Source organism: Monodelphis domestica, chromosome 2 (genome assembly GCF_027887165.1).
Source record: "Monodelphis domestica isolate mMonDom1 chromosome 2, mMonDom1.pri, whole genome shotgun sequence".
NCBI lineage: Eukaryota > Metazoa > Chordata > Mammalia > Didelphimorphia > Didelphidae > Monodelphis > Monodelphis domestica.
In genome coordinates, this window is record NC_077228.1 from 75,202,666 (window position 1) to 75,219,535 (window position 16,870).

General features: G+C 36.2%; 1 protein-coding gene across 14 annotated transcripts in view; it reads left to right on the forward strand.

The window, feature by feature from the left end:
* The window catches only part of RALGPS2 (Ral GEF with PH domain and SH3 binding motif 2), a 293,091-nt gene that overhangs the window by 184,874 nt on the left and 91,347 nt on the right, over positions 1–16,870 (forward strand). For all 14 annotated transcript variants that reach the window (XR_008915850.1, XM_056814143.1, XM_056814144.1 and 11 more), the window contains exon 6: positions 1,291–1,380. Coding sequence is in view for 13 of the 14 variants with exons in the window: in XM_056814143.1 (XP_056670121.1) it covers positions 1,291–1,380 (90 nt within the window). In the remaining variant the exon portion in view is untranslated. The remainder of the gene's footprint in view (positions 1–1,290; positions 1,381–16,870) is intronic.

Here is a 16,870-nt window from a genome sequence, read left to right on the forward strand (position 1 = left end):
GGCTACATTACAAAAGGAGTAGTATCTAAGAGCAATGAGAATGAGAGTCCCAATCTTCCTTACTATGGTCATGTTTATGTTGAGTCTAGAATGTTGTGTTCATTTCTGAGCATTGAATTTAAGGAAGAGCCTCAATAATTTGTAGAACATCCCAAAAGAAAGCAGTTAGACTCCCGAAGGGCCTCTGCCATTTAAGGATTGGGAGAAGAACAGGGGATGTTTAATTTAAAAAAAGGAAATTTTAGTAGGGACATTTGGAAGTGGGATAAGTTTCTTCAAGAAACTTGACTTGTTTTGCTTGACCCCCCCCCCCTTCCCCAAGAAGGCAGAACTAGAAACTCTGCTAAGAGGCAAATTTAAATTCACTGTAAGGAATGCCCTTTTAAGAGAGCATTGCAAAATCAGAATGAGCTGCCTTTTGAATTAATGGGTTCCTCAGCATCAGAGGTCTTTAACAACAGTGTGGATGATTATTAATTGATGAAGAAGAAGAGAGAATTCTGTGTTGAAATGTAATCGTTGCTCAGGTCCCTTCAAACTTTGAGATTCTGTGATTCTTTAGTCTATCACATTTAAATTGTGACTTGCAGTTGACAGTTTTCATATACATTATTTTGTTTGTCTAGCAGTGGTTAGGTAGCACATGGATAATAGTGTTTGGCCTAAATTTAGGAAGATTTAAGTTTAGATCCATCATCAGACACTTTAAGTGTTAAGTGAGTTGTGAGACTGACTATATCACTTAATTGCTGTCTATCTCAATTTCCTCAACTGTAAAATTAGGATAATACAATTCTTGTCCTAGGACGATTGAAAAAATAAAATGAGGAAATATTTTTAAAGTGCTTTGCAAACCTTGAAATGCTATATAGAGCTATTATTATTATTGCTTCTAACAAGGTAGAATATGTGGTCTGATAGAAGGGACACTGGCTGTGGAATCAGAGAACCTAAATTCAATCACACCTTAAAGACTTCCTTTGTAACCTTGGGGAAATCACTTGACCTACTGGGTCTCCCATATCTTCATTTGTAAAATTAATAGACTGACCTAAATGATCTCCGAGATCCTTTCTATACCTAAATCTGTGGTCCAAGGTTGGTAAATATATGACTTTCAGGTAGGTAAAGCAGAAGGAATTCAAACCTAAACTCTTTGACCCCAACCAACTACAAAGCTTTTTGTGTTAGATTATATCATTATTTAGGAAATAGATTAATTTTTAGGATTTAATCTTATATGCATTGAATAAAAGTCTTTCTCTGCAACTGTCTTTGTTTTTGTTTTAGGTAAGCTTTTGGGTGGTTAGAGAGATCCTTCATGCACAGACATTAAAAATCAGAGCAGAAGTTTTGAGTCACTATATTAAAACTGCTAAGGTAAGAAACCTTTTTCTTTGCTTTAGAAAAGGAAAACATGAGAGTTTCCTTATTTTTGAGTTGAATCTTAGAAATATTTTTATAGATACACTTCTGTTTACATCTCTTTTTGTTTGCCAGTTAGAACTTAGGCTTTCATTGACTGTTTTTCATGGTAGATTTGGTACATTGTAGGAGCTCTGGCCTTGGTTACTCACTGCTTTGGGCATCAATTTCCTAATCTGAAAAATAAGGAAGTTGGAACACATGATTTCTAAGGTCTCTTCTAGTACCAATATTTTAGGGTGATTTCTAATACAAATTCATTTTGATACATGTTTCTTAAATAAAATTCTTTTACTTAATTCATCTTACATTTTACAGTTGGTATGTTTGTTTTGTCATTTTTTCTAATAATTTGATGTTTGTTTTAACAGAAGAAACTTTATAAGGCACTTTTGGGTTCTATTTTAATGTACAACTGCTAATTATAGAAATGTTGTATTTCTTCCTGAAATGGTCTGTATCTTGAGACCTAAAATGGTAGTATACTAGTCCACTATCTCAAGCCATTCTATTTATGAACAAATCCTTACTCTACTGTCTACCTTGTGGCTTCCTGTCTACTTTCAGAACTCTTCTCTCTCTCTCTTCCCATTTACTTAAAAGATATATTTACAGTACCATATAATATTTTGGAATATGTGAAACATTTTTTTCTTACTTTCAGTCCTTGAATATATGCCTGTTAGTAGACTCTTTAGATCAAAGCGTAGGAGCCTTTTAGTTACTTTATTAGCATAATAAAAATTCCTTTCCAGAATAGTTGGACAAATTCACAATTCCATTAACAACCAGCCCTTCAAACATTTCTCTCTTTTGTCATCTTTGCCAATTTGCTGGGTATGAGATGAAACTCATCTACAGATCTGTTTTGTTTTGAATTTTTCTTATTATTAACATTTGGAACAATGTTTTATATGGTTGTTGATAGAGATTCTTCTTTTGAGAATTATTTGTTCATACCTTTTATTTATATCCTGAGGCCTAGTTCTTCATCTTTTATGTTTTATGTTAGCTCCCTAGATATCTTGGATATCAGACCCTTATCGGAATATTTGATCCAGAGATTTTTTTTCACCCCTTATGTACCATTTTCATTGATTTTGTTAGTACAAGAACTTTTTGATTTTATGTAAAATCAAAATATTGTCTTTTATCTTTTGTATTTGCCTCTTTTCCTTATTTAGTTAATACACCCTGTTGCTTTAACTGTGAAAAGTACTTGATTTGCTTCTCTTTCATATTTTAAAATGATCTGATCTTTATATTATTCAGGTTATACTTCCATTTTGAGGCTTTTGTGCTATATATAGTATAGATGCTGGTCAAAATATAATTTCTGCCAAATTGTTTTCTAACTTTCATATATGATCTTGTTGAATAAGCAGTTATTTCCATAGTAGGCTATATTTTTAGGATTGTTGACAAATATGTTACTGAATTTGATATCTAACCTATTTCACTGATCTGCTTTTACTGTTTTATATGATAATTTGAAATCTGAAAGTGCTAGTTCCTTCATATCTACTTTTTTCTATCATCTCCCTTAAGATTCTAGACCTCTTTTTCCTACAAATTTAAATTGTTCCCCCCTCATACTATGAAATTCCCATTTGATTGTATGATTTGTATACTACTGTAGAATTCATATAAATTTGTAGGTTTTTTTAAATCTCAATTTTATTAGTTAGAATTATTTATCTCTTTTAATTATTTTAATTCAAAGACCCGACCATGTGTTTTTCTCTAACCACTAAATGACTTTAAAGCATTTTGTTTTGGTAGTGTAAAAGCATACTTTTTTTAGTTGAATCTTTATTTTATTTTAATAACAAACTTGCACATAAGTTTTCCAAATTTTTATGATTCATGTTGTCTCCCTTCCCCCTCCCAGAATTGACAAGCAATTCAATCTGGGCTGTACATGTACAAAACATATTCCTATATTATTCATTTTTGTAAATGAATAATCTTATAAAACAAAAACCCCAAATAAACAAAGTGATAAACCATATGTTTTCATCTGCATTTATATTCTAACAGTTATTTCTTTGGAAGTGGATAGCATTCTTTTTCATTTGTCCCTCAGAATTGTCCTGGGTTATTGTATTGCTGTTAGTAGCAAAGTCCGTCACATTTAATAGCTCCACAATACTGCTGTTACTGTGGGTAATGTCCTGGTTCTGCTAATTTCACTCTGCATCAATTCTAATAGGTCTTTCCAGCTCTTTCTTAAATCATCTTGTTCATCATTTCTTATAGCATAATAGTTTTCCATCACTATCATATACCACAGTTTGTTCAACCATTTCCTAATTGAGGACATCCCTTTAATTTCTAATTCTTTGCCAGCACAGAAAGAATAGCTATAAATATTTTTTTACAAACAGGTCCTTTCCCATTTTTTTTTTAATCTTTGGAATACAGACCTTGTAGTGGTATTGCTGGATCAAATGGTATGCATTCTTAAAAGTACACTTTTGAAAGAACCATGCAGCAACTAATAATGTTCCTGAAACCCCAAATCTTTTCCAATTAAAGTAGTAATTTTACTTCAAATAAAACCAAATAAGAAAAATCACCAGATTTAAAGTCAGGGAACCGAAATTCAAATACATTATCAATTATTTTCTGTGTAACTTCCTATAAATAACTTAACCTTTTTGGTCTTCAGTTTCCTTATCTCTAAGATTAGAGGATGGAATTAGATAACCTTTAAGATCCCAACTTAAAATATATGATTCTCTGATCCTTTGAGGTAAGACTGTACCTTTCTTTCAATACTCCTAAGCTGTTTTGGGCTAGAAAAATGAAATGCTGTGGCTGTGACTTTTGTTGTTTTTATCCCATTAAGAATTTTATTTGAGGGGGCAGCTGGGTAGCTCAGTGGATTGAGAGCTAGGCCTAGAGATGTGAGGTCCTAGGTTCAGATCTGGCCTCAGACACTTCCCAGTTGTATGACACTTGACCCCCATTGCCTAGCCTTTACCATTCTTCTGCCTTGGAGCCAATACACAGTATTGACTCCAAGACGGAAGGTAAGGGTTTAAAAAAAAAAAAGAATTTTATTTGAGTTATTTTTTAAAAGTTTTTTAGAGGATCAAAGTTGGGAGAAATCAATAGAAATGCTCAGTTTCATCTGTAGCCAAAATCAGAAGGAAAGGGTACTTCCGGTCAAGATGGCAGCTTAGAGGCAGCAAAAGTTCAGACCTCTGAAAACCCTTCCTTAGTAATCACAAACTGAATGCTCCTAGGGCACTGAAATTCAAACTGAACAACAGGACAGACCTGGGGAACCCTCCTTCTGGACTCAGATCAAAAGGTACGCCCCCCCAAAAGCCAGAATCCTAGATCACTGGGATCTAAGGGGAAGGCAGAAGGAAGGTCCTAGAACCCATCCCCCTCCAACCCAGAGCACGGCAGCAGCGGGAACCTCAGGGCTGGCAAAAGGGCCTCAGGGCCGGCTATTCTGAAGGGCACATGTTGAAAGCAACCTGAGCCAGTCTCAGGGGGCACCCAACACAGATGGCAGGGAAACAGAGAGAGACAGGGGAAGCCTGTAGCCCCCTGGCTGGGTCCTTCCATCTGAGTCTCAAGGGAGGTTCCAGCTTCAGGGCACCAGTTGAACCTAATCCCATCAGGAGCCCTCAGAGCTTCTGAAAGGACAGAAACCTCAGGGCCGGCAAAGGGGTTGCTCCAAAGGGCGAAGGGCTTACCTTGAAAGTAACCTGGGCCAGTCTCAGGGCATCCAACACAGACTGCAGAGGTTACAGTGCAGGGTTTTCTGAAAGAACAGAAACCTCAGGGCCGGCAAAGGCACTGAGGTACTTTGAGGACAATGCTGTGCCAGGCTCGGAGCGTGGAAGTAAGGCAGCGGAGAAGCAACTGGAGGGAACTGAGAGCAGTAACACCTGAAAAGCCAGCAGGCAGGGGCGGGCAGACCCTGGGCTTTCCCGGGAAGACAGCGTAGCTGCTGAGAACAGACAATTTGCCTGGGGCTAAAGCCTCAGACCATCAGACAGATACACTAAGAGCCAGTCCTCCTCACTCAGATAGAGATGACAAACAGTACAGAAGTGCAAAAGCCTCCAAACACCAAGAAAATCAAGAAGAAGGGGGTGACTGGATACATTTTATGGAGCAAAAAATACAAAATACAGAGGAGATAGAAGAGGAAACACAAGCAAATACTCTGAAACCCTCCAAAGGAAATGGAAACTCTCCACAAACTCTTGAAGAATTTAAATCGGAAATGATCAAAAAGATGGAAGCCTTCTGGCAGGAAAAGTGGGAAATAATGCAAAAGGAACTCAACAATATGAAGCACGAAAAAACGCAACTACAGAAACAGCTTGACCAAACTGAAAAGGAAAACCAGGCTTTAAATTTAGGTCAGAATCAGGCAACTGGAAGACAATAATCTTGCAAAAAAAGCAAGAATTAATAAAGCAAAGCCAAAAGACCAAGAAATTAGAAGAGAACATAAAATATCTCACTGACAAAGTGATAGACTTGGAAAATAGAGGAAGGAGAGACAATCTGAGAATAATTAGCCTGCCAGAAATAAATAGTAATCTTGACATTATAATACAAGATATCATCAAAGAAAACTGCCCTAGAACAAGGGGGCAATACAGGCATTGAAAGAGTTCACAGAACACCCTCTACACTAAATCCCCAAAAGAAAACCCCCAGGAATGTAATTAACAAATTCCAAAGCTTTCAAGCAAAAGAAAAAATCTTACAAGAAGCCAGAAAAAGACAATTTAGGTATAAAGGAATGTCAATCAGGGTCACACAAGACCTTGCAATTTCCACTCTGAATGACCGTAAGGCATGGAACATGATTTTCAGAAAGGCAAGAGAGCTGGGTCTTCAACCAAGAATTGGCTATCCATCAAAACTGACTATATACTTCCAGGGGAAAGTATGGGCATTCAACAAAATAGAAGATTTCCAAGTTTTTGCAAAGAAAAGACCAGAGCTCTGTGGAAAGTTTGATATCGAAAAAAGAGCATGGAATACCTGAAAAGGTAAATATGAAGGAAAGGGAAAAGGAGAAAAATGTTATCTTTTTCTTTTATTCAAACTCTTCTATAAGGACTACATTTATATCAATTTATATATATTAATATGTGGGGAAAATGTAATGTGTAACTCAAAAATTATATGCATCATTAGAGTAGTAAGAAGAATTACGCATAGGGAATATTTGGGGCATCAAGATGATATGGAGAAAGGGGGATAGAAAAGAAAAGGGAGGGGGTAATTGTTGGTGGTACTAAGATATACTCAAAGAAATGGGGGTGGGGGGAACTTAATAGAATAATCTTTCTCACACAAAATCAGAAGGAAAACAAGAACCAGGAGAAAACATTTTACAGCAAGGTTCTTTGATAAAAATCTCCTTTGTCAATAATGTGGGGAAATGAACCCTATTTATAAAAAATAAAAGCCATTTCCCACTTGATAAGTAGTCAAAGGAAATGAAATCAGTTTTTAGAAGAAGAAATAGACTCTGTCAATAGTCATATAAAATGCTCTAAAGCACTAATAATTAGAAAAATGCAAATTAAAACAACTCTAAGGTAATATTTCACACCTATCAGATTGGCTAACTGACTGAAACTCAAAATGACAAATGCTCTAGGAAATATAGAAAGATGGGAACACTAATTCACTGTTCCTGGAACTGTGAACTGATTCAAACACACTGGGAAAAAATTTGAAACTATATCCAAAAATTTTTTAAATTCCACACGCTTTGACCTAGCACCAGTGCCACTTTTATGTCTATATCCCAAAGAGATAGTAAAGTAAAAATTTGTGGTAGCTTGTTTTGTGATAGATAGTAAAGAGTTGTAAACTGAGAAGATGCCTATCAATTTGGGAGTAGCTGAAGAAATTGTGTATGACTATGATAGAATAGTTGTACTATAAAAAAATGATGAACAGAATGGTTTTAGAAAAACCTGGAAAACCTTTATGAACCAACACAAAGGTAAGCAAGCAGAGCTAAGAGAATATTGTACTCTGTAACATCAATACGTTGTATTGTAAGTATTGTAATTGACTGTAAAAGACGTAGCTATAGTAATCAGTACACTGATCCATGATAATTTCAAAGGACTTATGATGAAAAATGCTTTCTACCTCCAGAGAGAGAATTGATGAACTCTGACTGCAAATTGAAGCATAATTTCTTTCACCTTCAATAAAGCTAATGAGGGAGCAGCTGGGTGGCTCAGTGGCTACAGGAGGTACTAGATTCAAATCTGGCCTCAGACACTTACCAGCTGTGTGACCCTGGGCAAGTCACTTAACCCCCATTTCCTAGCCCTTACCACTCGTCTGCCAGACAGAAGGTAGGGGTTTAGTAAACAAATGAATGAATGAATGAATGAATGAATGAATGAATGAATGAATGAATGAATGAATGAACGAACAAATAAATGAAGCTAATGAGGAAATGTTTTACATGAATTCATATACATGAGTATCATCCTTCTTTCCTTCTCCATTGGGGGGACAGAAGGAAAGAAGAGAATTCAGAACTGAAAATTTTATTTTTTCAAAAAAGATGACTAGAAAAGATCAGAAAATCACCAAATTTTAGGCTTAGAAGTGACCTTGAAAATCATCTAGTCTTGTAGAAAGGAGCCGTATTGGAGAAGATCTTCAATTCCAGAAAGTTTCCATTTATATTTATAAAGAGGTAAATTCAGAATGATCTTCCCTTCTTCATCAGTTAATTCTAGGTATTATTTGTATATGTTTTAAAAAATGAATGCATTGGAGTAATTTTAATTATTCCAGTAAATTATGAACCCATAAAAATAATTTAGTTTTGGTCCCATTGCTAACTTGAATTAACCTATGTCAAGACCTTAAACTAGTGTATCCTTGAATCATGTATAAGTCTGAGTTCAGTGTGATGGGTAAGTGTCCCCCACTTCTGGCTTCCACGGAAGGTAAACATATGTGTAGCATACATATTACAAAATAGTCTCTTAAACTTAAAAATTCTCATTTGAATAATAAATTCAAAAGCCAAATTTATTTTTTACTTTTATTTTTTTCCCTAAAAAAAAACCTAAGAGTTAGACTACTTCCTTTCTAGAGTGGTATCATCTTTGCATTGAAAAGAAATGACAGGTATATGATAGTTGATGGCCTTCTCACCCTGGAAGGCCATGTCACCCCAGACTTCTCACACCAGAAGGATACTCTGCCCGTGTACTATTCCTTTGACTGTCTGCTTCCTCTCAGAATCTTCATCTTAAGGAAAGTGCTAAGGTTAGCCATGGCTTCATTTCTCTCTAGGCTTCATTCTTGATTCTTTCTACTTTCTCTACCATGCTAAGACTCCTTAGTGCAGAAGTTTACTTTATCCCTGAACTAGTCACACTAGAAATTTATTCTGCCATATTATTCCCTTCTTGTGACTGGTTCTTCTCATTTGAGGAAAATGCCCAAGTCAGCAATGTTTTCATTCTTCTCTGGGATTTAGTATTAACTTTTCAGACTTTTTTCTCAGTCATCCCCATTTGAGTATTTTTCTCTATTCAACCCTACTACCTTTTTCAGCTTTCTTTTTAATGTCATCTTCCCCCATTAGAATGTATTTGTATTCCCAGTTCCTAACCTAATGCCTAACACCTAGTAAGCACCTGAAAAAAATGTTTATAACAATTTTTCTTGAATTCATTTTCTTTTTCATCATGCTATTGTCAAGTTTAAAGTTAATTATCAATTCTTTACATGTGCTTCATCCCATACATTTTCATTCCAGTTTGGCTTTCTGTTGCCAAAGGAAGTGGTCTCCTTGTCTATCGATTCTCTCTTCTACCTCCCCACATTAAGGCTCATTTTAAGGTCCCCATCTCCAATGAAAGACTTATACTTCTTTCCTTTTGAAGTATTCTTCAGTAGGATCCCTTTCCTCCATTGTTTTGAAAACTTCCACTTTGATTTCCTCAATTTGAATACTTCACTTTCCTATTCTCCTGTAGTTCCTGTAGTCTTGCAGAGAGACAACAGGAGTTAGTTTCCTTTTGTTATTTACCCATCTACTTGAGTTATCTTCCCCAATCCCATCTATCTTCCACACTCCTTTATTTTATGTTCCCTTCTAGTCGGCAATTTAGGCCCATGAAATATATTGATTTACTGGTAGGAGTATTTTGCTCTTTAGTCTGATGTACCTGTTCCTCCACTGCCACTTATCCTGTTTATTAAATTCTACTTTCTTCTTTATCCCTATGTGTATTTTAAAAATATATCTTAATGGAACCTTTTTTTTTATCCAAATATATTTCTCCATTTGTGTATATGTTAAAAATAATCTCTAGAAATGAGGTAATTCTTTTCATTGTTTACTCTTTCTTTGGCAGTTGTATTTATTTACCTTGTGTTTCTGTTGTTTGGGGTGTTTGTAAATTGGATAATTTCCACTTGTTTAGATGTTTGTGAATGTATGTAAGAATATTCCAAGTGCCTCTCTTATTGAACTTTTTTTCACTTTGAGGCTCAGATTTTCAGGACATAAAATTTTGTGTTTCATCTTGAGCTCTTTTGCTTTTTGATTTATTCCATTCCTTTCTGCAATTTCTAGTGTATGCAAATTAGTTTTGTGTTACTCAAATTTCTTTTCCTTTCTGTTTGAAAGTCTTTTTCCTAGTCACTTGCAGATTTTGCTCCTTGTCTTTGTAATTAAAAAGTTTAACTACTGGGCTTATTGGAATTCAAAGCATCAGCCGGGTTTGTTTTTTTTCTAGAGACAATCCATCAATTCTTTTGATTGGCTATTTTTATGATTATGAAGTTCTAGGCAGTTTTCTTTATATTATTTCCTGAATTGTGGTGTTCAGGATTTTTGATTTGCCATGTTCTTCTGTAATACTTATGCTCTTTTATTGTCTCGTCTCTGTGTCTCTAGGCATCATGTCCTTTTAGCATTATTGCCTTTTGTTTCTCTTATTCCCACTTGACTGTAGCTTCTTTGGAGATATTCACCATGGAGCCAAAGTTTTTCTATTCTCTCTCTTTCTCCACTCTCCTTCTCCCTCTCCTCCCTACCTTTCAATCAATATAACCCCAATGAAGCAGCTCAACTTTCTCCCACATCAGAGATTTTAATTTTAACTTCATTTGGTCCTTCCTCCCTGCTTCTGGAAGATTCAACACTAGTCCCAGTAGGATTTCAGTTCTCTTTTCATTAGGCCCAATTTAGCTGCTCACAATACCCCTTCCTGCAACTCAGTTCCATCTGTTTTTTAGCTCTCCAGCTGGGCTGAATCAGCACCTTTTGCTTTATTACTTCATATAGGATTGGAAATTGGTCTCTGCATTTTTGGGATTCCCTCTTGTATGGGATGCCCTAGACAGAACGAGCATCCTTTATGTTCTTGCTACCAACTCCCCTAGCTGGTTAGAGTCAAGGTTCATTGTTTGTTGCAGCTGAGAGTGGAGAAGGACCACTGGTGAGTCTCTGCAGAGTGGCCCCCTGATGGGGAAAGTAGTTCTGAATGAGCACACTAAGGATCATCATTCTCCAGTGTCAGTTCATTCACTTTGTAGATTCAATTGTAATTGCTTCAACTTTGTGGCATTCCTTTTGGTTGGTTTGGGATTTTTTTTTTTTGCTTTTTCAAAGTTAGTAAGAAGAACTTGAGAAAATGTCTGATACTTTTATCTTTTATTGGTTATGTGACTCCTAAGTCTCCAGATGTAGGCCAAGTGTAGAGAGAGGAAATTTGTGTTAAAAACAATGAATTTATCAAAAGTTTTGAAGGGATAGGTTTATGATATCTCAGATAAGAGACTTCATCAGAAGAATAGAGAAAATCATTGTCTCATAGACTATTTGAATATAGATGATCATGGATTTAAGAACCCTTACAATGTAAATATCCAAGTTCAGAAATTATCCAGTTCAAACTCTTTACTCCACAAAATAAAGAATCAAAAACCTACAAAGTAACTTTTCTCATGTTGCTTAATTGGAATTCAAACACAGATCTATGACTGCTATGCCTACTGTCTCATCCTTATAATGATGAGATATATTTTGGGAGTTTCTGTTTAAAAAAAATAGGAGAAAAGCAGACCTTTGGAAAATGATTTTCAGTAGCAACCAACATTTTTTACAGTCAACACAATTCACCATAATAAATTGTAGAGATTATAAAAAACTCTGATGCTTATTGTTATTTATAAGAAAGTATTTGTTTTGGGAGAGACAGACAGACAGACAGACAGACAGACTAATCAACAAAGCTCATATCAGCATATGGTAAAGGACAAAGCAACAGAATGAATGCACATCAAAGAGATTGCCCACTGTTAGAGGGAGAGCTATGGAGAATTTAAATGGAAGATGAGGGAGGTCTTATAAATTTTGGGCAGTTCTTTAAGTGATGCTATTTTTAATTGGCATTTTACTCATTTCCCAAATCTCAGAGTACTGTAGAGCCCACTCCATGAGATTCATATACACTTTAAAAGAGATTGGCCTAATCCAGATGGAAGGGGGGTAGAAAAAATGGCTGAATAATACCGAATAGCCAGACTGGCATACATTTGGATAATCAACCTATTTAATTTATCCATTAGCATAAATACTTAAGACTGTTACTATGTTTGGACAATGATCTGAGCCTAGAATTAGGAGGAAGCAAGCAGAATCCCTTTTATGATGAGACACTTTCTAATGAGTCATTAAACTTTTTTGTTAAGTGATAAGCACTATGTTAGGTCCTGGGAATACAAATAAGAAGTATCTTATGTATATATTTTTTTATTATAAGGATTTTATAATAGGATAAACAACATATATAAATTAGTGCATTCAGTGTAAAAGCAGATTAGATAGAAAGTAACCCCATAGGGGATAACAGAAACTGGGAATGTCTTCCTGAAAGAAGCAGCATTCAACTGTTTCCTAAAAGAAACTAGGTATGTGAATTTAAAACAAATTTGTTCCAGTCTCAACCTCACTCTTTGATTGGGCACACATGTGTACTATGGAAGAAATGCCAGAGACCTCATGGCTGACTGGCTTCTGATCCAGACCATCTGGTCAGAGGTCAAGTCTGTCCAACCAGGGAGACCCAGAAGGAGTGACATCACCGGGGATATAAATTAGGGATTGAGGATAAGGTCTCTTGGGCTTGTCTGTAGGGCAGTTCAAGCATGGTCTCTTGGTTAGGAAGCAGTGGGAGTGAACAGAGACCCTGAACAGAGAGATGTGAGTTGAGTAGCAAACCAAGATCAGCTATGCCCAGCCATGTGAATATGTGCCTGGTACTCTCTCCAACTTGCTTTCAGTATATATAATAAATAAATATAAATTAATATACCATCTCCAGAGAATTTTAATCCTCATCCAGGCATTTTTAGAGTTGGAGATTAGAAGAGAAAGCATTTTACACATGGGAAACAGCCAATGCAAAGGCATAGAAACAGGAGGGTAGTGTGTGATATGGCAGGATTTTGTTAATTTTGTAGGACAGAAAGTCTTGGCTCTAGAGTGCTTGGAAAGGAAAGGAATTAAAGGAAACTGGAATGGTAAGAAGAGGCCAGGCAATAAAAAGCTTTAAAATGTCAAACAAGGGCCTTTATATTTGATCCTGGAAGTAACTGAAAGCTGATAGAATTTATTGAATAAAGAAGCAACATGGTTAGACCTGTCTTTAGGAAAATCACAGGCAATTTTGTGGAGAACGGATGGAGGCAGGGAGAGACTTGGGGCAGGAGATTGAAACAGGTAGATTTTATTTAAACAGAGTAAAGGAGAGCTGTTACAGAGGTTTTTTTTTTTAATTTATTTATCACTTTTATGATTCTCACATCTACTTTTCTAGCCCTAAACTCTGCTGACCTCAATTCTTGTCTAGAAGCAGCCTCATCTTATCATATCCATAACCAAATTCATTGTCTTTTCCCAAATACTGGCAAAAAATTCCTCCCCAAACTTCTGTAGCTCTTTAAACTGAGAGAAAGGGACAGACACTACAAAATTATATGACTTGGCATCTGACTATGTGGACTGAGTGAAGTGAGGATAACTCTGAAACTATCAATCTGGGTGACTGGTAAGATGATTGTATTCTTTTTTTTCTCTCTCTTTTCTTTAAATTTTATTTGATCATTTCCAAGCATTATTCATTAAAGACATAGATCATTTTCTTTTCCTCCCCTCCACCCCCTGTAGCCGATGCGTAAATCCACTGGGCATTACATGTTTTCTTGATTTGAACCCATTGCTATGTTGATAATATTTGCATTAGAGTGTTCATTTAGAGTCTCTCCTCTGTCATGTCCCCTCAACCGCTGTATTCAGGCAGTTGCTTTTCCTTGGTGTTTCTACTCCCACAGTTTATCCTCTGCTTATGAAGATGATTGTATTCTTGACACAATAAAGATTCTAAATTTTTCCTTCACACAAAAATCCATATTTTTTTAAACACTAGTTTGAGGCCTTTTCAAATCATGTGGGAAACAACCACAATCTCCAGATTACTGTAGGTGGAATATAATAAGGAATAATTTACAGGAAATGTATGAATATAAATGGATGTCATAGTTAATTAGTAAGGCATAATAAATGGACAACTCAAATGATGTATTGACCTTTGTTGAAAGTAATAATTATTGATATTTACAAGGTGCTTTAGAGTTTTCAAAGTACATTTCATACATTCTCATTTGTTTCACTTATTAACTGTGAAGAAAATGCTATAGATGTTGTTAGCCCTGACTTACAGATGAGAGAACCAAGGCTCAGAGATTTATCCAGGCATAAATAGCTAGTGAATATTTAAAGGGATATCTGAATCCAGGTCTTTCTTTTGCAAGTTCAGTAGTCTTTCACTATATAGCAAGATGCCTCTCAATTAGAAAGATCTAGAATTAAGCTTCTAGCACCTTTGATAAATCTGTGACTTTATGGGAGGATATGGATAAAAATCACACAAATTGCAATTGATTCCATCAAAGTATTAATTTACCACCATCTTATAGGTGAGAATGTATGCTTGATAATAAGTTATGAAATACAATGTAAATGTAAAAATTACAAAAATAGGGGAAGAGATTTTCTTAAAGCCTACTTCAAAATACATATTTATAAAACTTCACATCAATATCATTTTGCTCTATTTTATTTCTGTTCAGTCAGAAAATGATATTCCTTTAGAAACATTATTGCTTATAAATGTGTATTTCTGAGAGGATTTATCAAGTATGGCAGCTAGTGACACAGTGGATAGTGTAACCGCGAAAATGTGGTTTGCCAAGACTGTGAATTGCCAAAACTGTAAAGGTTTTGGCTAAACTGTAAAGATAATTTTTGGTGTCTTGATTTAAAATCTAAAACTAAGTGGTCACCATGGGAAAAATTCCCAAATATTCCCAGGTCAGCTGGGTTTTATGGAGATTTAAATTAATATAAATGAAGGAATTAAGGGAAGGAGAGAGAGAGACAGAGAGACAGACAGACACTTGGCCAAATGACCTTGACCTAGGCCTGAGCCTAAGGGAGAGAGAGTCAGTCTTTAGCACTCGCCACAAGATTGTCTTCAAGCAAGCTCCAATCCTCCACTGAACTCCTGAACTCCCCAACTGAATTCACTCCTTCTCCTTTTAAAGAAAACTTCTCTCATGTCACCTCCCCTAAATTTTCACATCTACCAATCAATCAGGAGTTTTCAACTTTATCTTCCCCTAATGCACAGTCTGAGCAGGGTGGAGTAATTTTAAAAGTTCTCAATACATTCCTGATTAAGTACCTTCAGTGTTAGAAATGGGGAATAACTTAATCAAATCTTCTGAAGTAGAGTCTGAACAGTTTTAAGATTCACAATAGAACACTGGGCCTGAAGTCAGGAAAACCTGAGTTCACATTCATCCTTAGATATTTACTAGCTGTGTGACTCTGAAAAAGTCACTTAGCCCCGCTCTGCCTTGGTTCCTTACTTATAAAATAGGGATAATAATAATAGCACCTACCTCCCAGGGTTGTTGTGAGAATCAAATAAGATAATGTGTAAAGTGCTTAGCAAAGTACCCAGCACATAAAAAACCCATAGCAAGTGCTTAATCCCTTCTCTTCCATATAGTTACTTACTTGGAAGGGAACTCTCAGGTGATGCATAATACAGTAGAATATACAACTACCAAATGTGTCTTAGAGTTGCTTATAGAACTAAGAAGTTAAGGGAAGTATGGAGTATGCAGGAAAACTAGCATCTCTCATTTGAGAGCTTGCCAAGCCTTTTTTAGGGCTGCTTATCCACCTCCCGAGTCTTCCTGTCACCCAACTTCACCTGTGGTTTCAAGAACCTGTTGCATGCACAGTGGCCACACTCCAGTAAAACCATCCAGAAAGATGAGTTACACCAGGGTTGAGAGTAACTGACAGGTCTCAGACACATCAGTGACTTAGGGGGATAACTACCCCAAGCATATGAAAAATCTCCTCTTTTTGGAATGAGTAGATGAAAACAGTTTGTTCCAAAAGCCATGAAGGCAACCAGAGCAGGTATGATGGAATGCCAGAGCTTGGCCAGACATTGGAAATACCAAAGTCATCCACTGCATCCCAGACTATCAACAGCCATCCTGACTTTTGTCTTGCCACTGGCCTTTGATAACTGGAAGAGAGATCAAAGCTGAAGACTTTGTACAACTCTGCCTCACTTAAATCCAATTCATGTGTAAGACAGCATTACTCTATAATATCATTGGTCCTCTTCAGAGAGGAAATATGAGCCAACTACAAGAGATTAAGGAAGGATTCATATGCTAATGTAATTGTCTTACATGGCTCTGGGCTGATCTCTCTTTTCCCTCTACCTTGGCAATCACATCAGCTCCCATGGATTTAATCTTTACTTCTAAATTGATGATTCTCTTGTCATCTACCCTTAAAACTCTGCTGACTAACCTCCAGACTTGCATCTCAAAATGCCTTTTAGGCATCCTAATCTCAGCATGTCCAAAACCAAATTTATTCTTTTTCTCAAACCCTCCCCTCTTCTTAATTTCAGTCACCCAGTTTTACAAACTAGATGACAGTTCTTGACTCCTCACCCTGTCACCCCACAAATCCAATATGTAGTCAAAGCCTGTTGATTCTACCTTTGTAATACCTCATATATGCCCCCTTCTCTTACCACCCCCTTAATGCTGGCCCTCATCACCTCAGAGCTGTAGAATTGCATTAGTCTCTCCCTACTGTAAGTCTCTTCCCATTCCAATCCATCCACTGATCTGTTGTGAAATTGATCTTTCTAAAGTGCAGGTCTGACCATTTCCTTTTTCATTTACCTTTTTATCTCCAGGATAGAAGTATAAAATCCTCAACCTCTCTATTCAGAGTCCTTTGAAACCTTCTCCCATACACTCACCTCTCACTCTCTCAGTCTCTCTCATTTCTTATACCATC